The sequence below is a fragment of the Amblyomma mixtum genome, chromosome 6 (genome assembly GCF_055824585.1).
Source record: "Amblyomma mixtum isolate Tamu chromosome 6, ASM5582458v1, whole genome shotgun sequence".
Classification (NCBI taxonomy): Eukaryota; Metazoa; Arthropoda; class Arachnida; order Ixodida; family Ixodidae; genus Amblyomma; species Amblyomma mixtum.
Genome location: NC_143017.1, coordinates 46,789,082 through 46,816,992, shown reverse-complemented (window position 1 = coordinate 46,816,992; position 27,911 = coordinate 46,789,082). Strand labels below are relative to the sequence as shown.

Here is a 27,911-nt window from a genome sequence, read left to right as displayed (position 1 = left end):
ATGTCCAAGACCAACCATAATTTGATCGCTAAAAAAAAAAAACTTGAATAATTGTTATGAATTATTCAAAAGCATCAGCATGTTTTGTCACGCATAAAAAATTATGATACAAAAGTTAAGCAGACGAATACATTCCTTTTATTTGTAAGAACTATAGTGCCTAGAATATTATAGTAAGAACAATAATCACAATCCGAAACTGGACATCCCGCACTAGCCTCGCTAGCAGCGTCCCGCAAGTTGAACTGGCGAGTGGTGTTGGAAAGGTTATGTAGTTTGTATGTGGTTTTATTTGTAAATAATACTCATATGGGCGTGATTGTAGCTGGTGCAAGAAAATAGAGAGCCAGTTCAGTTAACGAGGAGCCGACACGACGATTTCTTTGCGACGTGAAGTCTTCTGAAAGCTTCGGCTCACTTCTGCAGCAGAGGGAAAGCTCGCGAGCGGAACTTGCAAGATGACGATCCCGAAGGTGATGCGGACGACTGTTTTGGGTTTCGCTAGAAGGTAAACACGAGCTTTTGTCCTTCTCATCGGGTCGCTGCTAGCCGGCAATGAAAGGAACGCGGCGTGTCAACGAACTTAAGCAGCTCGTGCTGTTTTGGCAACTTAGTTTCACGTGCTTGCTTTCAGCTGCACTTCGTCGCACATACGCGTCGACTTTCACGCCGCACCCGAGTTTAAGCCTTCGGGGCTCGGTAGAAGGGTCCAGAAACACTCGGCCAGTAGTCGAGTAACTGTGCGTCGTCTGAAAAATAGTTCGCACAGCGTAAAGGTGCAAGTTCGCTCTTTAAAAAAACAAAGGGCGATTGACCTCTGCAGCGCTCGGCGCGTCCTAGCTAGCGCATGTATACCCCATCCGCACGTCAAGATCCAGCAAAAAATGTACATGTTATCCAAGAACACCGGGAACACCTAACCCGTTGGCGCTGCGTACTTTTCCTCCGTTTCCTTGAAGATGAGGCATGCGTAGATTATTCAAGGGTAAGGTAGGGTAGGTGCATCGCGCGATATGTGCAACATGATACTCGGATGAACTGGAGCCCTCACCACGTATGCCCGGTTTCAACCGGTAACAAAGCAACGACGTCGTCGGGAATTGTGCTGCTGTTTGCATTATGCTCGTCATTTCTTTTAGCGCTTCATGGTGCCGAGACGGAAGCGTTTACAATATTCATAGCTCCTTGCAATTTTATTCAGCGGTGTAGCGTCAGCTGCTTCTCGTATAGTCACGTGTTGAACAGGTATAGTTACATGGCGCCTGTTCTTGTTCCAGGTGTGTGAGGGGTCCAGTGAGTTTACAGGCGCACCTCGTGGTACGTTCATTGTCATTTTCCCAATTATTATTTTCAGTCTCTCGTGCATTGCCTTTTAATTAGGGTTCTTGTAACTTTAGCGCATTAGATTTTGCAGGACATGTCTGCCTGCAGCCAACTCAGCACTTTTCTTTCTGCTTGTACTGCTGCAAAACTTTTCAGAAGTATTTATTTTATTGGTGAAAAAGAAAAATGTAACTGAATTTTCATAATTTTAGTTCTCACAGTGGTCATGTGATTGTTTTCTGATCGTTTAGAGCACTGTTTGCATCACGTCACTGGCATGCACTCATCAATGGTGCTGCTGTCGCTATCAGTGCATGCATGCTTTTGGTGCTGCAGCCTTTTTACCTATTAGATGCAAAAGGGAGATGCGATTTTCAGGAAGTTTTTTTATTTCTTGTTGTATTTACATAAAATTAAGTTTCTTTAGCATATTAGGAATCATTTTATGGCTACTCACAAAAATTTGCTGGTATATGTCCAGAAAATTGTTTTCTAATATACTTTCATTGCGTTCTTACTGATGTGGTACAGGTCAAGACATTCTTGGAATTTTTTTTTTGCGAAGCATAAATTTTGGTTTCTAATTTTTGCGAAGCAACGCGCGTTGGCATATCTGCAGTGAATAAAAGATTCTTACGAGAAATTGAAAATTCACTAATTTAAAAAAAAAAAAAATGTCTGGACCTGCACTGTGGTCCTAGAAGTGCAACGACACAAACTAAGTCAAAATAGATGAAACAGTCGTGAAGTAGTCCGCTCCACGAGGTGAGAATCTACAAGCCATAACGGAGAAAAATGGCTATTGTTTGAGCACTTCTTCGCAACACACAGCCGCCGCAGTTAACAAAACAATTTTTTTTAGAGTACTCCCTGGTCAATTTCAGCAACAAAACTTCGGGGCAGCGTTAAAAAAAAAGAGACATGCAAGCGAATACAGCAGTTGTAAAAAAAATAATTATCTTGGCCATTTTTGGGGATTTCTAATCCACGTTCCCACTTTAAAGTAATATGCTTTGTCCCCCAGAGGGCAATGTCTACAGAGGCACCTGAGTCGAGTGATGTGCTGATGGAGAAAGTCGGCAACAAAGGCGTCATCACCCTGAACCGGCCCAAGGCTCTCAATGCACTCTCCCTGGAAATGATTCGCCAGATCTATCCTGTGCTGAAGGTAATCTTTCTTCACTTTTCTTTCTCCCCTCTTCAGTTCGTTATTCTCTTAAGCTCCTGGTAAAACCATATCTTCTTATACAAATATTTGCAGAGGCAGCGTTGTGCTGAAATGCGGAAGAACAACTTGTTCTCAGAATAACTACAGAATGTTGTAGTTAACTATAATAATTACAGAATGTTGTAGGACTGTCCAGAGCGATGTACAGTCATCCCATCATGTAACAATGAAAGCAAGGTCTGTGAAGGCCATATTTGCACACTCTCAGTAAAGATTGTAGGGACACACTGCATAGAGCAAACTTCCTCTTAAGGTATTGGGCCGCCGCGGTGGCTCAGTGGTTATGGTGCTCGGCTGCTAACCCAAAAGACGCGGCGGTCGATCCCGGCCGCAGCGGCTAGAATTTCTTTGGAGGAGAAATTCTAGAGGCCCGTGTACTGTGCGATGTCAGTGCACGTTAAAGAACCCCAGGTGGTCGAAATTTCCGGAGCCCTCCACTACGGCGTCTCTCATAGCCTTAGTCGCTTTGGGACGTTAAACCCCAATAAACCAAACCATCTTAAGGTATTGTTATACTTTTTTTTTTCTCAAGGGCTGTGGCAGGCGACTGTGCATATCCGTCCCACTATATGCTGTTTTAATTGGATGCCGGGCTGGTGAACAAATGCTATTTGAATATCAGTTTAAAGAAAGCCTGTGCAAGTCAACATATACGTTTACTCATATCGATTGCTTTTAAAATCTGCAAGCCAGATAAACCTAGCTCACTGCACAGATCGACTCGATGAGCTAGTTGGTTCGCTGCCTTTCGCATGTGGCCACTTCTTTTTGTTCAGTTAATTAGGGGTCCACAGTCTTGCAATGATAGAAGATAAAAACAAGTAGTATAGAAGGATTAATTTTCTGCAGCCAGGCAGCAGCATCTACGTGGCTGCTGTTCTGAAGTGCTTAATGACTTCACTAGAGGGACCATGCCCTGTATATCTTTATGACAGCTGTCTACGACATAACAGTTGTCTACAAGTCCGGTCGTAAGCACAACGATGCCGACTGTTTGTCACATGCACCTGTTGACGCTGCCCCTGCGTACACTGAGGACATCATCCTGTTTTTTTGCTGTTGTCACGTTGTCTGACATGGACCAGCGTCAACGAGCTCACCCTGAGTTGCGCTTTCTCATCGAGCATCTCGAGGGCCTTGACGTCGCTGTTCCACAGGCTTTCATCCGCGGTTTATGCTCATACAGCCTCCGAGATCACGTCCTGTAGAAGAGGAACTTTACACATAACAAGGAAACCTTCCTTGTGGTTGTGCTATCCGAACTCCATCCAGAAATCTTAGGTGTCACCCGAACATTCCCACCCATCCGTGCAAAGTACTACTGGCCCAAGTTGCTGTCTTCAGTCCAACACTATGGGAAGACGGGGCGCAACTGCCAGCGGTGAAAAACGCCACCTGTGAAACGTGCAGGGCTTCTCCAACCCATACCGCTGCCTGCAGCACCATTCCGACAAGTGGGCGTGGACTTGCTGGGCCCATTCCCAGTGTCTTCATCGGGGAACATATGGATTGTTGTGGTGACAGACTACTTGATGCTATACCCAGAGACAGTGCCGCTGGCCCGTGCTGCTGCGACCGGAGTGGCGAAGTTTTTGTAACATCCATAGTTTTGTGTCATGGTGCACCATTGATGCATCACAGACAATGGCACCGTCTTTACGGCTGACTTAATGCGGGCTCTCTTTGAGTTTACTCACACCAGTCATAGGAAGACTATGGCGTATCATCCGCAAACAAACAAACTGACTGGACTCCTCAACCGAACGCTCTCAGGCATGCTTTCTATGTATGTCAATGTTGAACATCACACGTGGGATGAAGTTCTCTCGTATGCAATCTTTGCCTACAGTACGGCAGAGCAGGAGACGACCCATCTTACCCTCTTTCCGTTGGTCTACGGACGTCGTGTCAGTACTATGCTGGACACCATAATACCCACTGGTCCTGGCGAAGATGACGACACCTATGCTGATGTTGACACATTCGCCCTGAGGTCTGAAGAAGCCCACCAGCTCACACAGTGCCGAATTCAACACCTCGACGCTAGTCGCTATAACCTCCGACGCCGAGACATTCGGTATGAACCGGGCGATTCTGTGTAGGTATGGACACCTGTACGTCGTCGCGGGATCTCCGAGAAGCTACTTCGGTTCATACGAGATAGTTCGCCGTCTTAGTGACGTCACCTAGGTAGTTGTACAGTGGGGTCAGAGATCCTATCACGGCGGCGCCATCCGACTGAGGCTGTCCATGTGGTCCGCATGAAACCTTATCTTGACAGGCTGCAACCCACTGTGTTGCCAGCCTAACTGTACGCTCTCCACTCCCCACCTTCTGTTCGTTGCCTGCATCGGGCTACCGCTTCTAACGAGGGAGTAATGCCACGGAGCAGAAGAGGACAGAGTGGGCCTATGGCATTTTGTGCAATCTTCTCTGCTGTGCCATTGCGACTGTGGCAAGTCTGTTACAATATATTGAAACAGTCCACCAAAGTAGGGGATGCTGTCACTGTGATGGATGTAGTTGCCGTGACAAATTCCTCTAACGTACAAGTCAAAAGGACTTTGACTCAAACAGCTCTGTGCCCAACGCATTTTCAGTGTAGATGTTGGTGCCTTCCATGTAGCCACCACAACGAAGGTGGTTTTGCAGACTGTGGACACATTGTAAATAATTTATTGCGGGTTTAAAAAAGCTGCAGTAGCCTGGCTGTCCTTGCTGCTGTGGCTGTAGGCATTTCTGGTTCAGTCAAGTACTTGAGGAGGCCCTATTTCCCACCGTTGCTGTTGTCACCTGCAGTGCGTAGCACTTGTAAATTGGCCGTAGGTGACGCAGAATGGCATTCTTTCGGCCTAGGCCTATTTGATGTCATTGCGTGCTGAGTGTCGACTCTGATTAAAGCCGACAGTCAGCAATGGGTTCTGTGTGTCTCCCTGTGTCCCGATGTTCAAGCTGGCCCCACAGATGGCGTAAGTGGTGGCGTGTGCAGTGTTCTGCTTGTGTTTAAGATGTGGTAATGCTCGCGGCATTTTAAGGCGGAAGCCTTTAATGTTTCATCGTTGTAAGCAGGAGTTGTCGACAGATATGTCATGCTTTTCAATTGGTCAAAACGGTCGTGACGTCACAGTGCGCGAATTTCAAACCTTAGTTGCTAGTAGTGATGCAACCAATTAAAGGGACCGTATAGTGATGCTCCAGGTAAGTGGGACTGAGTTTAGTTAATTGCTTAATTACCCAATTAGTCTAATTAACCTTTCTAGTCAGGCCAGATAAATAAATAAAACAGAGTAGGAAATTGGTCGAGCTTGGGAATCGAACCCCGGTCTCCGAGTCTAACTAACCTTTCTAGTCAGGCCAGATAAATAAATAAAACAGAGTAGGAAATTGGTCGAACTCTGGAATCGAACCCCGGTCTCCGGAGTGCAAGACCAGCATGCTAACCACTCCGCCATGCCAGCTCGATGGTTTGGGATGAACAAAGGCGCGTCTAGCGAACACAGTGTCTTCGCTCACTCCCATCTTCCTCCCTTCCCGTTACTGCGAGGTTTAGGTGTCCACCGAGATATGAGAGACAGATACATTTCCCTTCCTCAAAAACCAATTTACCGACGAGCAAGGCGTAGAGCGGAACGGGCGATGGTGTTCTATGGACTCCCTGGCAGCGTTGCAAGACGCTGTCGCGTTCCACTCTTAGAGGCGAAGCTTAACATCTTAACCTTACACGTCAGTGACTCAAGCAGCAACTCTGCGCTTAAGGCTTTCGCCTCACCGCACTTTAGGTCAACAAAGTGCCCCCCTGAATTTTACCGTAACGTCATCGCACGTTTCAGTTGTTGGCTCTTCCGCTTTTTCTTCCGTGTGCTGCAGAAATGGGACACGGACCCAGAGATGAAGATGGTGATCATCAAAGCTGCACCGGGATCCAAGGCCTTCTGTGCTGGTGGTGATGTCAAGGCCATCGCCCTCACGCAAGGCCAAGACTCGAAGCTCAGGGATGCTTTCTTCCGCGAGGAGTACCGGCTCAACAACCTCATTGGTGAGGACGCACTCCTTGTAAGGGGTGTCCGTGGATATTGTGACGCATAAAAGGGGGGGGGGGGGGGGGAAAGAACTGTAGCCCTATTCTGACACAAGGCCACATAAAGGTCGACACGTCAGTTTGTCTTCCACGGTGCCACAAATGTTTTCCACTATGTGAAAGGAAACATGAGACGCCACCTCCCACTTGAATCACGTGTGCCAGATGTTTGTTGCATAGGTGCTGAGTGTGTTTGCATGCTTGATACTTTAAAAGTGTTGCTGTCATGCTTTAGTTCAAGTTTATTCATTAATGAATGCATTAATAGTGAATACAATAAAATTAGTACAGGAGGAGAAAGCATAGCACGCGACTGATGGGTGTACCAGGAGTACCTCCTAGAACAAAGTAAATGGGGTAAAATCCGAAACAGGGGGAAGCAGTATATCAACTAATTAGTATAAGAATTCAACCTACAAAAAAAGGTCATGCTAAAAATAAAATGTGCCAATTAAAAAGAACAAAAATACATACAGTGTTAACTTAGGTACAGTCCCCGTCAAAAGTATACAGCCCAACGGCTTTGCTTCGAAACTGTTTTGCGCAGCTCCCTAGCGCATCTAGCAGTCCAAAGCTTGGCAGGATTGAGGACTCGAAGCCATTTGTGATTCGAGAGATTACGGTCGCTTAGGATGCATAACTAGGCGTGCTGCAGGCCCCGTAAGGAAACCCCTTGGGCTGTATACTTTTGACGGGGGCTGTACATAATGCAGACAAAATAGAACTTTAAACATGGCTTGTTACTGTTTAAGCATGACAGCGATGCAGAAGGTCGATTAAATGTACTTTAATGCAATGAATTTTATGCGATTAATTTAGTGCAATGAATTTCTCATGGTAAATAATTCCATTAGGATATGCCGGCAAACAAGAATAAATTTTTCATAATTAGTGCGCACTTTAGACAAAATTTCCGCTGTTGAAACCTAGTAGGATTAGTATTTATAAGCTGATCAGTAACGATGTCATTATGAGTCTGATGATTATAGTTAGCTTCTACATAATTATGCATCATTTTACAGGTTTGGTTGGTTTGGTTTATGGGGTTTAACGTCCCAAAGCGACTGAGGCTATGAGAGACGCCGTTGTGGAGGGCTCCGGAAATTTTGACCACCTGCGGATATCTTTAACGTGCACTCACATCGCACAGTACACGGGCCTCTGGAATTTCGCCTCCATCGAAATTCAACCGCCGCGGCCGGGATCAAACCCGCGTCTTTCGGGTCAGCAGCCCAGCACCATAACCACTGAGCCACCGCGGCGGCTGAATCATTTTACACTGAATAATTGTTGAAGTGGAAGTATGTGCAGTTAGCTGCCGCGGTGACTCAGTGGTTATGGCGCTCGGCTGCTGACCCGAAAGACGCGGGTTCGATCCCGGCCGCGGCGGCCGAATTTTGATGGAGGCGAAATTCTAGAGGTCCGTGTACTGTGCGATGTCAGTGCACGTTGAAGAACCCCAGGTGGTCGAAATTTCCAGAGCCCTTCACTACGGCGTCCCTCATAGCCCGAGTTGCTTTGGGACGTTCAAACCCATAAACCAAACCTGAGTATGCGCAGGCTTTCATGCAACGGCAACCTAGTCGTTCATGCCTGTCAGAAGAACCCGTTTGCTGAGGGCCGGAATGTGAAGCCTTGTTTGTACAGTGTGTTGTGTTAACGCTGCTTTGTTGGTCTTGACAAGGAAGTGAATATCTGTCTCAGACGGGATTGACAGCTTGAAAGAGGTGAAAAATCTTAGTGAATTAGTAAATATGTTGATGGAGAACAGCTGTATTGCCTCACTGCACTTCGTGTGAAAGCAGAGAGCAAGCATGCTTTGAAGTGCACTGCACTTGTAGTGCATTACTTCTAGGGAAGCTGTGTGTCGGGTCTTTGCGGTGCGCAAAGTGAATGCCCGCCCCTAAGCGGCATCCCTGTCTGATTTTGCAGCTAGCCTGACGGTCCCCTATGTTGCTCTTCTGGATGGCGTCACGATGGGCGGAGTAAGTGTGCTTTTGTCTGCGGCTTTCATTTCGAAATGAAAACCATTTTTTTGCTCATTTCATTATTAAACAATGACAGTTAATGATATCACAATTATTTTGGTTAGTTGGTTAGCTAAAATCTTTGTGTGTATAACTGCGATAGCAATTCGTCTTGTGGCCAAGTAAATTAATGTTATCATTTCGAGCGTCAATGGATATTTTATACATTTTTGACAATAAAAGTATTACTTTTTTTTTCTTAATGGCCTCCTAGTCGAAATCAAGAGGAAGAAGTGTGCTTGGGCAGGGCATGTAATGCAAAGTCAAGATAACCGGTGGTCCTTAAGGGTAACGGTGTGGATTCCGAGAGAAGGCAAGCGTAGCAGGGGGCGGCAGAAAGTTAGGTGGGCGGATGAGATTAAGAAGTTTGCGGGGATACGGTGGCTGCAACTGGCTGCAACTGGCAAAGGACAGGGTTAATTGGAGAGACATGGGAGAGGACTTTGCCCTGTAGTGGGCTTAGTCAGGCTGATGATGATGTTTGAATAAAAAAAGGTTGGTTTTTAAGATACTCTGCTAATCTGTTATTCGCATTTGCTGTTAAAAAATATTTGTCTGAAAGGAGGCCGCCTACGTCAGTTAGCAAAATGGGTTTTAGCTTTGGTTAAGCCATTCAGGTTAATCCCACGGCACCACCTGCTTTTTCTCTGCACTCTTGCCCTCTCTCTCCTGCCCCCTAAATATGGAGAGGAGGATTTTCCACTCTCCACATTGCCACCTGACAATAGTGGCAGGTAGCATCCAGTGATTGAAGTTAGTGGAGGTAAATTACATTATTTCTCTATGTAATTAAACTCTTACAGCTGATGCTGTAGATTCCATGGTGGAATGCAGGTCTGTATCACTAAACCAAAGCTGTGAAAAATGCATGCAGTATCAGCTGTATGATGTGGATAAAATGTAACTGCTTTTGACGCAAAAATTTTCAGCCATCCAGATGCATGAAATGGTCATGGGCAAAGCTATGTGCACCGGTTTGGATGCTGAGTGCCTGTGTCATGTGTCAGGAGAGTCTTGTGTCATAGTGCAAAGGACAGATGCATTTTTGACATTGGATGCACCACTGACCTATTACAACAAAATTCGTAACTGCTACTGTTACAGAGTTAATTGTCAGAATGTTAATTAGCCATCATACTAATTGACGCATCTCATTCATTTTATGACACCCGCCCCACATGATTCCAAAGGAGCGGTAACTTTGTCTAGAATAGCCCAGCTCTGAAAGTACTTGGCCTTCCCTTGGCACACATGCGTCCAGTTGGCTGTCCATATTTCGAACTGATAAGAGGCTGTAAGGAACCTCTAATGGACTTGATGTTGACAGGACGAAAGAGTTGGCTTGAAATAAGAGAATTCCGATTAAAATCAGTCTACTCTACATGTATGTCATGTAAACGTGCATGCATTTATGTGCATGTAATGTACCTTAGAACACGAAGATACACACACGCACTGTCTACAAACTCATTTTTCCACTCCAAAAGGTACCCCAGAGCGACTGGGCTCAATCACATCACTGATACTGTAATGCTACCAGACTAATCCGTGTGAAAATGACGTCTGGCTAACCTTGTTTCGACAACTTGGGCTTGGTGAAACTGAACGTAGAGGTTATGTCATACGCTGCTGCCAGCCAGGAAAATAAGTAGAACCTACTGTGTCCTAACGCGTCTTCGTTTTTTTTTTCTTCCCAGGGTGTAGGGCTCTCAGTTCACGGGACTTTCCGTGTGGCGACCGAACGGACAGTGTTTGCCATGCCAGAGACAGCGATTGGTGAGTCTGGTCGCCTGACACTTTCGTTTGGGCACAACCCGCTGCCACCCCGAAGTTGGGTGGGATTAAAGGGGAACTGCATAGGTTTTAGGAATCAGCGAGCTTAAGAGAGTCGAATGTGGGAAACTTGCAGGTAAAGCATGTGAAGGCTTTTTGGGCTAGCACTTGAGATAGTGAAGTAATCGCCTTTTAAATTCCGGACGCCCTTCAAGCTTCTCCGCAGCGCACAACGTCAAGTGAGGGGCGCATGATGATGTCATCGAAGGTATCGGTGCATTTTCAATGCACAAACGCCCGCTTTGAAGGAAGAAAACCAATGCCACCGAAGGCAAACCCTGCCAAGAGTAGTTTGGCAGCGTTTAACGAGTCAGGGCAGGGTGAGGCTGACGACAGCGGTAATTTGAAATGATACCTTCCGTGACGTCCCGCTGAATTTCCCTTCGCTCCTTCAGTGCATTGAGGAGAAGCGCAAAATTCAATCGTCGATTACGTCACTATTGTAAATGCTAGTGCAAAAACACTTGGCATGCTTTACCTACAGCCTACATAGATTTGAATCCTTGAATATCTCGAAATTAGCAAGAAAGTGCTGCAGGTACCCTTTAAAGAGCCTCCTGGGAAATGACTTTTCTCTCCCCACTTAGTTGTCATCTCACTCATGAGCTCAACATCCACTAGGATACCTTTACTTCTGCTCACGTCTTCATTGCTTGCCTACTGAAACCCTGGAAACTTGATGCTCAGTGGTATTTCTGGTAGCAAGTTACCACATACAGTCTGGATTATGACAAGATTGTCACATATTTATGCCAGTGTTCATGGCAACACTTTTTTGAAAATGTTTTCGGACAAAGTAAGTCCCACTTTGTGTAGTCCAGAAGTGTTCGGGGTACTATATTTGCATTCACAAAAGGGGCTGCCTGCGAGAATGAAGTGAATTTGTGTGTATAAATTGCAGAATTTTTCTGCTAAAAATAACCGAGTGTCTTGAAGGGTGCCCCTTTAGCCTTTAAAATTCCCAGACCCCCCACCTTCGCAGCAGCGGTGCGGCACCTATGCTATGTAGGTGCTTACTGTGTGCCTCCGAACAAAAATATTCAGGAGGCACTTTGGCTCTCTAAGTGCTGCAAGGCGAGAAAGCCTTTCCTGGCGCACTGTTTGGCATTGACTGCGAGACTGTTTGTGCTGTACTAGTGCTTTATTTGACTACCCATTACAACTACATACTTTGACTGCCAACTTTAACTGCTTCTTTAGCACGACTCTCTCTCTGCTTCGATGAGTTCGGTTGTATTCATGGCTCTGTTCGCAGTAATGAGGTATGTAATGTGGCCACCCACGTACGTCTTACGCCCCCCTGTCGGAACGGATGACAACTATTTTTTATTAGTTGTCGTCTGCTTCAAAAGTGGGCGTCAGGCAAACGTGGGTTACCTCGTGACTTTGAATCCGCACACTCTGACGTCATAACCACTTCGACCGACCGAAAAGCGTGGCACCTCTGCTGACAACCTTCTGTCGACAACGATGAGGCATTAAAGGCCTCCGCCTTAAAAGACCCGGTTTGCAAGCGCCTGCCTTTGAGGTGGTCGTTTAACGGGGGTAAAACACTTCTGCCTCATAGATTGAATGACGTGTTCATGCTGGCGTTTCGTGGCCAACTGAACACTTCTATAAGTCAAAGCAGATCCCTGTGGCAAGTCCGGTGAATGTGCGTTCGGAAACCAGCGCCACGCGTGTTTCCTTGCACCACCCTCGAAATGTTCAACAATGCCATGCAGGTTTTTTCCCCGATGTTGGAGGAAGTTACGTGCTACCCCGTCTGCCAGGGAGGCTGGGTATCTACCTTGGCTTGACAGGGCAGCGTCTCATTGGTTGGGATGTCCTCAAGGGCCGCATTGCGACACATTTCTCTTCGTCCTCGAGGGTGAGAGTGCGGTGTTTTCAGATTTCCTTTCACCGGTACGCTTGCACCCTGTCTCTGGACTGTTCTAATCGCAAGCTCATCTCGTGTGCCATGCGGTGATTGAAGGCTCTCCGTTCAAAGTGCCGCCCGTTTTTTTCACGTGTGCTCTCCTCCTGCCTGAAGAGACGTAAGTTAGCGGCGTTGCATCTTTTGCTGCATGAACAGTGTGGTGTTATTGTTCTCGTGGCTTTCACTTTGAGCATTAAAAACAGCACCTGGGAAGAGGAAGCGGAAAACCCTGGTTGCATGTTTACATTTCGTGTTTTGCTGAAGATACTTACCATGTTCTCCTCAGCTTCATCATGGGAAATTAAAACAGTCCCAAAACGGGGAAGCTTGGACTGGTTTGCATGAGGATATGCTTAATTATGACAGCCTTTTGTATGTTGTCAGTCAAGGGAACGCAACTAAGTGGAGCCAATCAGGTGATTGCTGCCACAGTGAATAGGGCCGCGATCTTACCACCATGTCTTTTACAGTTGCGTCATGCATGTCATTACAAGTTGTGTTTAGGAACCTGGAAGTTCTTCGCACGGTCTTGTTGAAGGCACTCCTCTGCTTGAAGAGTGTGCTAAGAATGAAATGCGTAGGCATTAGGTGTGGAGACCATTATACTCCGCGGCAACTTTTTCTGGCAATGCAGCGGAAGGTGCAGAATCTAAACTTGCCCTTTCTATGCAGTGGAATGTCCCTTCTTACAGTTATTAGATTTCTCCTGAAACATATTATATTGTCAACATTCGTTGTTTAAGGCATACTTCTAACACAACTGCCTTTAGAAAGCCAAGGAAGAACAGTTTTCTTGATAACAAATTTCCTAGGCAGGCCTAGTTACAAGAAGCTTCCATAGATGGCGCCAGTTGCCGGAGCACCGGAGTGAAGGTACCATGGAGAGAGGAACACGCCAGGCACGCCGTCATGCGGTTGAACTATTTGGCAGAATGACACAGTTACAGATGCTGTGAACCTGTGGCCTTCCATTCATTGCCAAGAAAAGTTGTCACAGAGTGCATTTCTGCACATTCTGAATGCAAGAACATAGACACTGAGTGAAGTCCTGCTTGGTAGCTTTTTAAATGGTCCTTGTAGAATCTTTACTGCCTCATACCACGTGTTTTAACAAACCGGGGCAATGACTTTTGTGTGCCTGGAGGTGCGTTGCGCTATGGGCATGAATGGCACGTGTGCCAGTGCCGTTCCTCACCTCTGCATACCAGCGGTGGATCGAGACTCAAATAGCTCCACCGTTTTCTTCGATGCCTATGCAGATGGAGCACATTGAAGGTGACCTCATGCGGCTGACCACACCATCCATCTCGGACATTGACAAGATTCTCGTCAAGCATCAGGATCAGGTGAGCAGTGGCAGACAGCTGTGGACCCCAGCGTAATGTGTGTACGGATCGGTTGGTAGGCATGTTTTACATCTTCTTCGGTGATATTCGATATGCGGATTTAAGGGGGGGATGTGGGGATGAGATCGCAAAAATTGCGAAAAAAAGTCGATTTTTGAAAAGTACACTTTTTACCATCTCCAACACTGTTTTTGTGTTGTACTGAAATATTTCACCCCAAAATAAGCTTTAATTAAGCGCTCCAAATAAATATACATTTGTCGGCATCCACACACAGGCAGTGTGTGCTAGCTTAGAACTTTCAGGCTTGTCTTCTCGAAAGTTTGTTTTGAGCTTAATACTTTGCTCGTGGAAAGTGTAGCACAGCAATGGTTGCATGGATTTTTATCCCCTTTGTTTTATTGTGACCACTGAAGTGTGGTCTGACAGTCTCAGATTTACCATTTAGCATTATGTACAGCGCGAAAAACTAAGACAGGGGAAGAAACACGCAAACAAACAAGCGCTGACTATCAACTGAAAATTTTATTAGGAAACTCGTGGTTATAAAGGCTTCAACCCTGCACGCGCAGGCGCACAAAGCCTGAAACAACAAAACAACAAAAACAGCAAAACCGAAACAGCAAACCAAACCACACGTGTGCATTAGCCTCATTGCACTGCCGCAGTACCATCAATATAATCCAGTTCTACCTGGTGTAACGCCACCGAAGGTTTTGCAACGCATGGAATGCGCGATGTGGCGATCAGATACGCCTCTACTATTTCCCGGCACTTCTGATCCCTGTGCCTGAACACAACGTCAGCACGCCCCAAGTCAGGAGTACACACGCTGTCATTTTCCTTACTGCAGTCACGGCAGTGCAGAGCGAGATTAGAAGAAGCGGCAGACGTCCCCAGCGACCTCTCGTGTTCTCTCAGGCGAACGTTGAGGCACCTTCCAGTCTGCCCATAATAAATTTTCCCACATGATACGGGTATTCTGTACACAACGCCCATGTTGCACGGCACGTATCTGTTGGCGTATCTGATCGCCACATCGCGCATTCCATGCGTTGCAAAACCTTCGGTGGCGTTACACCAGGTAGAACTGGATTATATTGATGGTACTGCGGCAGTGCAATGAGGCTAATGCACACGTGTGGTTTGGTTTGCTGTTTCGGTTTTGCTGTTTTTGTTGTTTTGTTGTTTCAGGCTTTGTGCGCCTGCGCGTGCAGGGTTGAAGCCTTTATAACCACGAGTTTCCTAATAAAATTTTCAGTTGATAGTCAGCGCTTGTTTGTTTGCGTGTTTCTTCCCCTGTCTTAGTTTTTCGCGCTGTACATAATGTTGAACCTTCACCAACTCGCCCAGTTTTCTGTTCTACTTACCATTTAGGCTCGCCTGTTTTTATTACATGGTAATTAGAGCATGATACATTCTAAACATAAAAGAAGGTGCATATTGTGTCCTTTGTAAAAAAGAGCAGAGAAATTAAAAAAAAATTAGGAGAGTCTTGATTTACACCACACTTCTTAGTAAATACTAAAAGCATTTACAGACCTGTAGCCTGTTTTTTTGTCATGCTAGGCTTTCCACAAGGCAAGCAACATGGGGACAACATATGAGCAATGATAAAAGGGAATGTACTGGAGCTGTCATTGTGAAACTTTATATCTGATTGTTTGATGCTGTTTTAAGCCAGTCTGCCAAATTTCATCACTCTAAGTCAAAAAATAGAAAAGTTGCCTTCGATCCCCTCATCCCCCCTTAATTGAGATGTTGCGGTAGAGAGAGGCCAGCAAGGGCGCCAAGCATCCATGGCAACTCACACAGTACAGTAATGGTCTTGTGACCAGCTGTTTCACTCTGCTTTGTAAATTTTTTTTAGAAGTAGCAACTCTTGGAGCGCAATTTAATGAGGTTCTTCATGTCCTGGAGCGATCCTTTCTTAGATTGGTGTGTGAATAACACAGTGCAAAGCAGTGAAGTCATCAGAGAGAGAAAGGAATTTTAATGAGGTCGGCCGGTGGTGGCATAGCCCTGGCCTGCTGCTCCACACAGGGGAAAGGGAAGGGGAGGAAAAGGAAAGTGCGAATGAAGGCTGATGATGGCATAATACAATGAGTTTCACGGGTGATGTCTACACACACACACCACACTGGCTGGCACTCGCATCGCGGTTAGTAGACACACATAGAACTGGTGTCTGCAACACAAACACCGACACATGTCATTAACCATGTAGGTTATGCACAGGCAGTCACAGATGAGTATCCAGGCCTGTGTCACACAAAAAGTTGAGCAGGGCCTTTATCACACGCCACCAATCAGAACGTCTCGTCCTGGCGCCCAGAAGAGTTTCCTCAGAGAGAGGGCGAGAGTCCAGTGGTTTCATGGTCGCCTCCAATGTTCTTCTTTCAGCAGTATAATTCGGGCACTCGCAAAGAAGGTGTCCAATAGTCTCTGGAGTGTGGCACTGTGCGCAATTTGTGGTCCCTTGAAGCTTGCTTTGAAGCAGCAAGCACATTCGGTGAGGGAGGTTTAGATTAAGAGCCAGGGGTAGGAGAAGAAGACATGCGCATTGTGTGGTAATGTGGGTGGAGCTAACGTTTCCAGTAAACTGAGCTTTCGTTTCCACGAATGCAGTTGTTGCTTCGCTATTCAATAAATTACCGCACTAAGGCGTGACATCGGCAACGCTGCAGAGTTTATCTGCTGAGCTGCAATAGAATCAAGTGAAGGCATTTGTGTGTTATGTCTTCTTTTGCGGCTTAGGGTTTGCATTTTTCGGCCTGTATGATGTGTCAAGGAATGCGTGAGTAAGTGTAGTAACGTGTAATGCGTTGTTGCGAATTGCTTGAAGGTATGTACCGTATTTTCCGGTGTATAAGACGCGGTTTTTTTTTCAAAAATCTTGCTGGTGCGTCCTATACAAGGGTGCGTCTTATATGCGAATTTTTCGTTTTTTTTTTTGCGAGTTCAGAAATTACTCAGGTTCATGTTCAAGCTTTCTTCACCGAAAAAATATTACTACCAATAACACGGTTGTAACGTGGTTAATACTTCAATACGGAGACCACCGTGCGCAACTTTTGTAGGTGAACTTTATCATGAAACGGCGGGGTTGATCACTTCCGGAATCTTAAACACGCGGCCGTTTCGGAGGCCCCAAGCAAATGCAATGTCAAATGCCAAAAGATGGCGACAGTCGCGCTTCTCGCTATTGTCAAGACAAGCCAAGAGAAGCCGATGTTTTTTTTTAGTCACCCTTTGCAAGTACGTAGTGCGAAGAGAATGCTTCAGGCGCGTTGCCTTTTCGATAGCGCATCCGAAGATGAAGACTTTGAAGGTTTTATGTAAAAATAAATTGTTATGGACATAAAGAGAGTTCTTTCGCTTTTTTTTCTTTTGTGCTAAAACGTGGGCTGGTATGGCGTGAGTGTTGCCTTTTTCGATCACTTAGCGTTGCTTAAGAACTTCTCACACGTACGGTGCATTTTGCGATGGTCGCATAAGCATGTTTAATTAAGCCTCACTAGCCTAGCTGGGTAAATTGGGGTGCGTCTTATACACGGGTGTGTCTTATATGCCAATTTTTTCAATGACATTCTGCATGTATGGCGGGTGCGTCTTATACAAGGGTGTGTCTTGTACACCGGAAAATACGGTATAGGTAGTTAGTTCAGAGCGTATCTGCATTTAGCAGTGTTGGCAGAGAAGAAAAGTTGCACACAGAGCGATGGAACGGCTTTGCCGCTGCCCCTTGTTTCAGTGTGAAGCTGACTTCCGAAAGGAGTTCATCCTCAAGAAGTACATGGGCCGCATCAACGCAGCCTTTGATGCGCCCAGTGTGGAGCGGATCATCGAGAACCTCAAGAAGGACAACTCGGACTGGGCCAAGGAGCAGCTCACCATACTGAGTCGAATGGTGGGCTTTTTTATCCTGTGCGCTTTCCCTTGGTTCCATCTGGTTCCTCCCTCGCACATCCGAAGAGTAGAGTGAGGAAACTACTGCTGCCAGCTTTCAGAGCTTTCTCAAAAAAATCTTGCGTGGTTCGGGTGGCATACTCAATGAGTATAATTTGCCTTAAATTCAGGATAATGCAATGATCTGTGGGAAGGAAAATGGTAGGTGTGACATTAAAGGTGCACTGAAGAGGAATCTGAACTCGTCTTTTTGCCGCGGGAACTCAATCCACACGTTCTGAGCATTCTTAGAAACATCGATTTATTGACCTGTGTGGCCGATTTCCCTAATTAAATCGAATTAATGTCCGGCTCCCGCCTTTTTTTTTTAATTCTCCCTCATACGGTGGGCGGAATCGACCGACGCGGGGAGTGCCTTTCACCCAGTCCCGTGGCGGCTTGCCGCTCTGCCATCGGCGGAGTAATACGTAGTAATCCGCAGAAGCAAACAGTCCGCGCGTATTTTTACTTCTGCGGGCTTATTTTGCGGCTATATTATCTGCGAATGAAACTATTTATTCGCGGAAATCTAAAAAACAAAACAAAGTGAAAGAAAAGTCTCCACGCAGCTGGCTGAAAGGCACTCCATGCGTTGGTCGACTCCGCCCACCGTACAAGGGAGAATTCAAAAATAAAGGTGGGAGCCGGACGTTAATTCAATTTAATTAGAGAAATCGGCCACACAGGGCGATAAGTCGAAGTTTCTAAGAATCCTCGGAACGTGTAGATCGAGTTCCCGCGCTCTTCAGTGCACCTTTAAGAGACAGGAGGAGAACAGAGTAGGTCAGTGAACGAACATTTAATGACATCCTCGTCGAAATCAAGGAGAAAAAGGCAGGGCGTGTAATGCAAAAAGGCAAGATAACCGATGGTCCTTAAGGGTAACAAACTGGATTCCTAGAGAAAGGGAAGTGCAGAAGGGGGTGACAAAAAGTTAGGTTAGGGAACAAACAGAATTGATGAGATCTTCGTCAAAACCAAGGAGAAATGGGCAGGTCATGTAATGCGGAGGCAATATAAGCAATGGTTGTCAAAGGTAGCAAACTGGATTTCAAGGGAGGGAAGCACGGCAAGTAGTGGCAAAAAGTTGGATGGCCAAATGAGGTTAGGAAGTTTGCTAGGATAAGGTGGCCACAGCTGGCACAGGATAGGGTTAAATGGAGAGACATGGGAGAGGCCTTTGCCCTGCAGTGGGCGTAGTCAGGCTGATGATGATGATGAAATGTAGTTATACCAGATGCGAGTTGGATCCTTGCGTTGGTGGCCGTTGCACAGTGCAGAGTCGGGTTCTCTAAGAAGTTCCAAATTCTGGGATAAACAGTTTTTGCTCACAGCAGTGGCTGTCAGCCATTGCGTTGTTGGGAACATCTGATGTGCAGGCTGACGTAGTGTAGGGGCCCCAGTCGGAAACATGGGGTGGATTGTTATGAGAGCAAAAATACAGTTGCCTAGCTTGTTGTGGCCATGGAGTAGACTCACTTTAGGGATGTGCGCAAGCAAAGGGCAACGCAAATAATGCACCAGTTCACTTTGCTGGTTCAGCTGCGTTTTGTGCCACTTCAGTGTGTCTTTAAAAAAGAATGCTGTTGGTCGAAAAATAAACCCATCCCAGAATGGACGTGGTTCAGTGGATCAATCTGGCTGGAATAAGCTCGCAGAACTCCATTAAAAGCTTGAGGCTTTGAGGCAGAGCAAGAGCTTGAAAGATCTGGGGAATATATTTTAGGGCTACTAGGAGTGGCTTCCATTTGAGAGCTAGCAGCCTTCAGGGCCTTGCTCTAGGGAGTGCAAATGAGTGTGCTTAAACGATCAGTCGGATGAATTTTATTGATCATATTTTTTTCTCTAGAAGTCAAGGGCTCGTTGCCTAAAATGGTGATCCTCGATGGATCGTTTTAATGCGTTAGCAGCCGAACGTTCGTTTTGTTATATCCGAGGTTTACGCACTAAAGTTCAGCATATCCGAGGTGGAACCTGCCGCGATGGCTCAGTGGTTATGATGCTCGGCTGCTGGCCCGAAAGGCGTGGGTTTGATCCCGGCTGCGGCAGCTGGATTTCGATGGTGGCGAAATTCTAGAGGTCCGTGTAGTGTGCGATGTCAGTGCACGTTAAGGAACCCCAGGTGGTCGAAATTTCCGGAGCCCTCCACTACGGTGTCCCTCAAAGCCCGAGTTGCTTTGGGACGTTAAACCCCCATAAACCAAACCATAAACCAACCGAAAATATACACTACTGTGTCAGGCGCTAACATTGTTATGTGCAGACACGTGCTTGTGTTTTGTTTTGGTTTTGTGGGGTTTAACGTCTCAAAGCGACTAAGGCTATGAGAGACGCCGTAGTGGAGGGCTTCGGAAATTTCGACCACCTGGGGTTCTTTAACGTGCACTGACATCGCACAGTACACGGGCCTCTAGAATTTCTCCTCCAAAGAAATTCTAGCCGCCGCGGCCGGGATCGAACCCGCGTCTTTTGGGCCAGCAGCCGAACACCATAGCCACTGAGCCACCGCGGCGGCTCAGTGCTTGTGCCGCTTGTGTGGGAATAACACGTGCTTGTGTTATTCCTGTCATCTGAGTCGTGGTGACATTTGTAACGACTCACTTCCTCGGTTCCTGCAGTCGCCGCTGTCGCTGAAGATCACCTTCCGTGAACTGGAGGAAGGCATCCGGCTGACTCTGCAGGATGCCCTGAAGATGGAGTTCCGCCTGTCACAGCGCTTCATGCAGGACTCGGACTTTTACGAGGGCGTCCGATCAGGTGCGTGGGAGCATGAGTGCTTGCCCGTGCTGAGCGCGATTGGTTTGCTTTAAGGGGGGACATGCGTCTTAGAGCATTTTTTTTTATTTACAGACCAAATGCAATGAAACTACACAGACTTATTGAGTTTTTTCTGCTGATTTCAAATATGCAATTTGTTTAGTTCTAAACCAATTAGTTCCTGAGATATTAATATATATCATGCCATTGTCTGCTGAAACAATAGAAAAGAAATGGGCCACCAGAAATTTAATTTTAATGTGTGGGTAGATACTACAATGTGTGAGGAATGCAACCCTGGAAGCAGTTTTCAGTTTTTTGTCCGTGTGAACAAATGGGCTTAATAGTTAGTTTTCAAGTGAGTTGACCAGACATACAGTGCCAGAAAACATGACACACATGAAACTAACTATTAAGCCCATTTGTCCACACGGACAAAAAACTGAAAACTGCTTCCAGCGTTGCATTCCTCACACATTGTAGTATCTACCCACACATTAAAATTAAATTTCTGGTGGCCCATTTCTTTTCTATTGTTTCAGCAGACAATGGCATGATATATATTAATATCTCAGGAACTAATTGGCCTAGAAATAAACAAATTGCATATTTGAAATCAGCAGAAAAAACTGAATAAGTCTGTGCAGTTTCATTGCATTTGGTCTGTAAATAAAAAAAAATGATCTAAGACCCATGTCCCCCCTTAACTAAGCCATCGGGAGAAAGGGTTGATGGAAGGGCACAGAACTGACCAGTAACTTCTTCCTTTTTTAAGGCGAAAGCCTTTAATGCCTCATCGTTGTAAGCAGCAGTTGTCGACAGAAATGTCACGCTTTTCAGTTGGTCGAAACGGTCGTGATGTCACAGTGCGCGCGTTTCAAACGGGGCCAATTGTACTTTGGCTAGTAACCATGCAACCAATTAAAGGGATGGTATAGTGATGCTCCAATTAAGAGGGACTGTGTTTAGTTAATTAGTTAATTTACAAATTAGTCTAATTAACCTTTCTAGTCAGACGAGATAAATAAATAAAACTGAGTACGATTGGCCGAGTTGGGGAATCGAACCAGGGTCTCCGGAGTGCAAGACGAGCACGCTACCACTCCGCCATGCCAGCTGGATGGTTTGGAATGAACAGAGGAGCGTCTAGTGAATATGGTGTCTTCGTTCACTCCCATCTTCCTCCCTTCCCGTTACAGCAGCGAGGTTCAGGTGTCCATCGAGGTATGCCAGACTGATACATTTCCTTTCATCAAAAACCAAATTACCGACGAGCAAGGCATAGATCCGAATGGGTGGTGGCGTTCTGTGGACTCCCTGGCAGCGTTGCAAGACGTTATCGCGTTCCACTCGTAGAGCTTAACATCGTAACCAAACATCAGTGACACAAGTAGCAACGCCGCGCTTAAGGCTTTCGCCTCACCGCACTTTAGGTCAACAAAGTGCCTCACTGAATTTTTTTAACCACCTGCATTGATCAAGCTTCTGTGGCCTACTCTTGCTGTGAGCTCGAAGCGTTTTAAACAGTATATAGGAATCTGGGAGGGTGCTTTCTAAGCATAGAGGTTGTTAGCCTGTGCCTAAGGTGTGGCCTTGCCCCCGAACTCTGACAGCTTCCTTACCTCAGTAAGGAAGCCTTCACTGCAGTGAGGCCCCCTCATGTCACTCTGAAAGCTTTCTTACTGAGGAGCCCTAAGTAAGGTCGTCCTTGGTGCATCCTCAGAGTTAAGACTGCCTCCATGCGCTAGAGGAGCGCTTCACATCTTTACTGCCACAGGTGACTTTGCACACTGGCGCGGGCGGCGAGACGCGAAACAAGGACGCGAGCCTGGCTTGAGCGCAGTTGAGCAGTCAGGAAAAAATGGCAGCGTGGAGTGACCGCTACGCGGGTGACTGCACGCAATTTTTTAACCGTACTTGTGAACATGCATTCGATGAAGTGTACTTGTATCCTCCGACAGCTCGGTCGCTTCGCGACGCTGTGCATCCAGTGGAAGGGCACTCGGAGGAAGAATTTGCATTCAGATTCCGCACCGGTGCAGCTCGGTCACGCTTGGGCATTTGGCGGCGGGAGCAAGCGAAATCCGCCGCTGCCCAGTTGTTGCCTCATTCACACCTCGCCGCTCGTGGCGTACAGAGATATGGTTAGAAAACAGCATAAATTGATGCTGTAAATGTACCGTAAACGTATGCATGCTTACGTATGCTAAACACAGGTATTTTGCGGGACGTTACGTCATTTCTCAAATTCCCACTTTTAGTTCAGCTTGTGCAAACAGCGACGCAATGGCATGACAATTGACGATTATGTGGCTACTCCCTTTGCATCTGGTGGGCGAGTTTTCCGCCCAGTTCAACCTAGTGGCGCCATCTGGTTGTTAGGACAGAAACCATTTCTGTCAGCAAACCGACGGTCCTCTTAAGCCAAAAGGTGCAGAATCGTCAATATAAATAAAAATATTAGGCGAATTTGTCACTCGTACTTTCCTCAGAGGCAAGATGGGACGAAGCGAAAGTCCAATGCCCCATTTATGGCCAGTAAACACACTGAAAAACGCAGTAACAACGACGAATTCAGACCGAATCGAGGGGTACAGCTTCAAAGGGCACCGCCATGTTTGTTGCCGCGGGAATGCAACTTCCTACTTGGCGTCCTATTGGCCGATGTGAAGGAACCCTCGGACCCAGACACGCGGCATGCGTTCTTTACTTGAGGAGAGGAGAGAAGAGCTTTCTGAGTGCTTCCTCCATCGAACATTCGCGGAAAGGAGGCCTCACGTAAGGTTAGGAAGACTTCGAAGGAAAGGAAGCTTTCAGAGTTTGGGCCTTAATGTGCCTGCTTTTCAGATTTTTTTTTTTTCAGTCTAACTTCGTTATAGCGAGCAGGTAAAAAATTGTGAAATAGTTTGGTACAGTAGAAGCCTTGTGTAGTAAACTCACTCGAAGCGTCAAAAAATCTTTTACTATATCAGTTGTTGGCGGTGGCATGGCTCTGAAGATCGCATCTAGTAATTTGTCTACTTTCTGAACACATAGTGTTGGTTTAGAAAGATTATTTTAAATACCTTCCATCATGCTCTGATCACCCTCTTGAGTACTAATCATTTATTTTTGCCTGGTTAATCTCATTTTTCTTATTTCGTCTAAGCCCTGTACAAGTACCATATTTGCATGATTATAACGCAAGGCAGGGAGTTTGAGTCCATATGAGAACAAAATAAGCTTTGCATAAACACAGCGTCATCCTCCGCAGTCTCACTGTCATTTAAGAGGAAATAGTTAAGAAACATGCGTGATGCTGTCTAGCACAGCAAACCGGAAGCCGCACCTGGAGGCCGCGATAGACAGAGTGCCAAATGATACCCGGGTTGGCTTCTCTGCACAGTGCCGCTAGCACATGGTGGCAGACCGAAGGCCGGTGAGGGTGGCTTCCCCACATAACAAGAGTGCCGCGCGGGAATAGGCACACAATGATAGCTGCAGCTGTTTACATCAGTTCTGTGACAGCCGACATGAGTTCGACAGTGGTACTGCAGGATGGTTACTGCTAGGCTTCAACAGTAGACCGCGCTGCTTTTAGGGCGCTGTCAACTGCTGCAACAGGTGCGAATGTTGGCCGATTGCCTGGCTACCAGCCCTTCTTGGCGCCACATATTCCATGGCAGTTCTGGCATGTGCAAGGTGAACGTTTGAGTGACCAGCCTCTAACGTAGTGTGGTGAAGCCTCCCACTTGCCATTGGAGCGGCCACTGCTTGGTGATGGCGGTTCAGCATACGTATACATTTTATGTCCGGCCATGTTCAACGTAAAAAGTAAAAATTGCATTTGTTTTTGTTAAAATGTTTTGCAAGAGTTCAATGTAGCCAATAACCCGTTACATTCATGTTTGATATATCATGGTCTTACTAATTAATCACAATCCTACATAAATATTACTAGTGTTAATAATCATCAGGAAAAAAATTAGTTTTAGCAACTTGTGTTTTGAGCCTGCAAAATCGGATAACTTCCAGCACTCATATCAGTTGTGTGCTAACTCCATTTGTAACGTTAATTTGAGTGTGAAGGGGTCTCTAGGGTGTTGGTCATTGAAGGGATGAACACTTAGGACGACTCTATCGGTTTTTTTGTTCTCAGTAACAATACATTTTCTGAGTGTTGCTGGGTGTGTTGATGTTTCTCCGACAGCAAAGACACTGTTGTTGCTGAGAAAATTAGTGAAAAGTTTGCCCTCCACTTTATTCAAACTTAGGGCATCTACACCAGAAAGGACTCTGAGCTTAACATTTCCAAATTAATGGTAGTGTAACCTGGCTTCTCTTTTCCTCATTGTCCTTCTAACAAGTGGGTGGCTAACTGAGCCATCAGTTAGCACATACACAGATGGCCAGTGAATGTTCCCAAGGCTGCTAGGCCTACTGTTGCTTGCTAGATCAATTCCCAAAAAGCAGTTTGTCGTCGGTGCAAAGTAGAGAGCTGAAAGAAGAAAGGATGCTCACGTAATGCTACACGAGCGCATGCAATAGCTAGCATTTTCTGTTGCTCCTTATCACGTTGTTGTCTTTCCTTTCATTGAGTCCTTGAAAAATAGTTGTGACAGGTGGCGGAGTGCTACGCTTTAGCATTTGCACTAATTTTACAGCTTTGACAACATTGTGCACTGAGGGAAATAACATAATCAGTCTCTATTTTGCTGATACATTTTAAAAGTACAGCATATCATGCAGAAGGAGGTCCTGAAGTCAGAGACTGTAATGGGACCTCCTTGGCTGTCAGTGGCCATCAAGAAATATCGCTGGCTGAACACTTCTCACAGTTGTTGCGCTAAAACTGTCCCACGCGGTGGACTGGTCTGTATTCTGCAACAACTTTTCTTGGCAACACAGCAAACGATACAGAGCCGGAATATGCCTTCTCTGCGTATGCAGCGAACATAGTTTCTGGCTGCAGTTGTTTACTTCCTCTTAAAACATTGTGTATTGGCAACACTTGTTTAAAAGGACACTGTGGACAAATAGAAGTTGGTTTTTATTGACTGAGTGCCGCGTTCTAATCACAAAGAGACCACTGTCATCGAAAACAGAGCTTTTGTGACAGAAAGTACAAAAAAAAAACGAAAGACGGGTGTTGACATCTATGGGCAATTTCACAAGTAAAATGCCTGAGTCAACAAAGATTTTTGGCCACAGATCACAGAGGCTACACCACACTGCAGTTCACTTCAAAATGTTGGCATCTCATCCTTTTCGGTAAAGACGTCAACAGTTTGAATTGACTGGCAGAAAGATCTTTAAATCCAATTTCCAAGTGGATAAATACGTCTTTCGCTGCCGGACAAATGTCAGCATAGCCAGAAACAGCAGGGAATCAATTTTCAATGAGACCAACAATTAGATGGAAATGTCATCAGTGTACCCTTAAGGCATACTATTTCTAGCGTAAATGTGCATTTTGAGTGTTAAGAGGGTCACTGAAAAAATGCCATTGATTTACGAGTTGTTCAGGTTAGAGGCTCTGCCCCTGTACCTTTCCTTTCATTGCTAAAGAAAGCTGTCACCAAGTGTAGTTGTTTAGGATTCTAAATTCAGCCTAGAGCGTGCTTGAAATCTAGTTTGTGGTTAAGAAGGAGGGCATTTGTCCACTGCAGGCTTTGCTGAGCACAAGTGTGGCCCCTCTCTTCGGTGGTGTGTATGCATAGTGAACTGTTTCTGTTGTGTTGGCTTTCATGGCCCATAAGCAGTTAAGGCTGTCATGCGCCAAACACGCAGTTGAAAAAGCTGCCTTTTGTGCTAATGGACTGCTATTTTTTGAAAGGCTAGCTCATTTCCTGCTATTAGGTGCCTAACAACTCGTCTGAAAGACGCAGGTTGAATCCCGGTTATGGCGGCCGAATTTCAATGGAGATGAAGTGCTAGAGGCCCATGTGCTGTGCGATGTCAGTGCACGTTAAAGAACTCCAGGTGGTCGAAGCTTCCGGAGCCCTTCACTACAGCATCCCTCATAGCCCAAGTCGCCTTGGGACATTGAGCCCCCATAAACCAAACCAAACTAAGCCTAACAACTTGTTTTCTCCTAAGAGCAAGTTGAGGCTTAAAAAGGAATGCATTTGCTGTGAAGTACTGTGAAATGCTTTTTTCTCAGTTTGTCGAGTTGTCTACGTGAAGTGAAAATGTGGTTTACTGTGACCACTTGGGCACACACTTCACAAACAGGCTTAACTTTAACAATACGTTTTGCTGGGCGAGTTGGAAGTAATTCATATTGTGGGCCAGCGCAAAAACAGACAAGGGACCAAAATTCAGTTGCTGGACAGCGCCCGTGTCGTGTTATCTTACCTTGGTCCCTTGTCCGTTTTGCGCTGGTCCACAATATGAAGGCTTAACTTGTTTTGCGAGTCGGTTACTGAGACACAACGAGTAAGCATAACCTTTCCACGCGGTACTTTGCAGTGCTCATCGACCGCACGGGGAGTCCAAAGTGGAATCCGGCTACCCTGGAGGAAGTCACTGATGAGCGAGTCAGCGCCTACTTCGAGCCACTGCCTTCGGACAAGGAGCTGAGGCTCTGAGCAGCTCTCAGACCCCTCTTCCCTTCTTCTCTGCCCTCCTCCAGCCCTGGCTCCTCTGCTGCTGTCTACATCCAGCTCGCTGTTCATATGCCAAGCTGCTTCTGTCGAGCTGTGGCCGCCCCCTCCCCCCACTCCCCTGGGGAAGGGGTCGCGGCTTTGAGGAGCGGGAAGTCCCAGGAGGAGCCAATTGTCGCGTTCGAGTCTCGTTGAGGAGAGCCTCATGCAGTGTGCCGACCTTGGCTTCGGTATTTTTCTAGCTTTGGGGCCGGCAGTCGGAAAAGCACGGTGCACGTTTTACCCCTTCTTTTTTGTTACCCGAATAAGAGAAAAAAGCGGCTGTGTGCGTGCGCGCGAGGATTGACGGCAGGGTGTTGGTTGGAATCAAGGCGGAAAGCTGGGCTAATTGGTGTGTCGTCGTTAATTAAAAGACTAGCGCATAAAACTGGGACAAAGACATAGAAGGAGACAGGACGAGCGCTCGTCCTGTCTCCTTCTATGTCTTTTCCTAGTTTTATGTGCTAGTCTTTTAATTAACAATGTTGGTTGGAAAGAAAGGAGAGCTCGCCCAGTTCTTAAGTACGGCTTGGCATTGCGTTTGCTGCGAGCCTCACGTGCGTCTTATTCATCCAGAGGAGCAGAAATCATGTAGCAGCCGGTTTCCTGCTGCACTAAAAAGGATCTGTACACTACAGGCGGACATTTCATGCATCCATCCTTCCTTGCGGCGCATCTGAGAGGATTTGTGCGCTGCCTGCAGAAAGGCCCCCCCCCCCTGCTTTCACTTTGGATCAGGATTGTCGAGCATGTTGTAGCGAGCTGCTGCGTGCATTTCCAACGTTGCACCGACGTTTACGAATTCCAGCTAGTGAGACCATTCCTCGAAT

General features: G+C 46.3%; 1 protein-coding gene across 2 annotated transcripts; it reads left to right on the top strand.

The window, feature by feature from the left end:
• Positions 1–220: 220 nt before the first annotated feature.
• On the top strand, positions 221–27,470 carry Hibch (3-hydroxyisobutyryl-CoA hydrolase). 2 transcript variants are annotated; one of them, XM_089547842.1, is made up of 11 exons: positions 221–508; positions 1,278–1,317; positions 2,348–2,491; positions 6,419–6,587; positions 8,562–8,614; positions 10,354–10,432; positions 12,214–12,359; positions 13,667–13,753; positions 17,508–17,663; positions 20,320–20,458; positions 26,909–27,470. In XM_089547842.1, exons 1-11 carry the CDS (start codon positions 459–461, stop codon positions 27,025–27,027), a joined length of 1,182 nt encoding a protein of 393 aa, XP_089403968.1. In that variant the 5' UTR covers positions 221–458; the 3' UTR covers positions 27,028–27,470. The 2 variants fall into 2 exon arrangements, with proteins under 2 accessions (XP_089403968.1, XP_089403969.1); XM_089547843.1 differs by lacking the exon at positions 1,278–1,317.
• Positions 27,471–27,911: the final 441 nt, after the last annotated feature.

Bases quoted from the DNA above. Each gene is read 5' to 3' on its own strand.
- Hibch (XM_089547842.1), top strand. From the start codon at position 459: ATGACGATCCCGAAGGTGATGCGGACGACTGTTTTGGGTTTCGCTAGA. The intron at 10,433-12,213 runs GTGAGTCTGGTC...AATGCCATGCAG, and splicing joins CATGCCAGAGACAGCGATTG to GTTTTTTCCCCGATGTTGGA. The intron at 12,360-13,666 runs GTGAGAGTGCGG...ATGCCTATGCAG, and splicing joins ATTTCTCTTCGTCCTCGAGG to ATGGAGCACATTGAAGGTGA.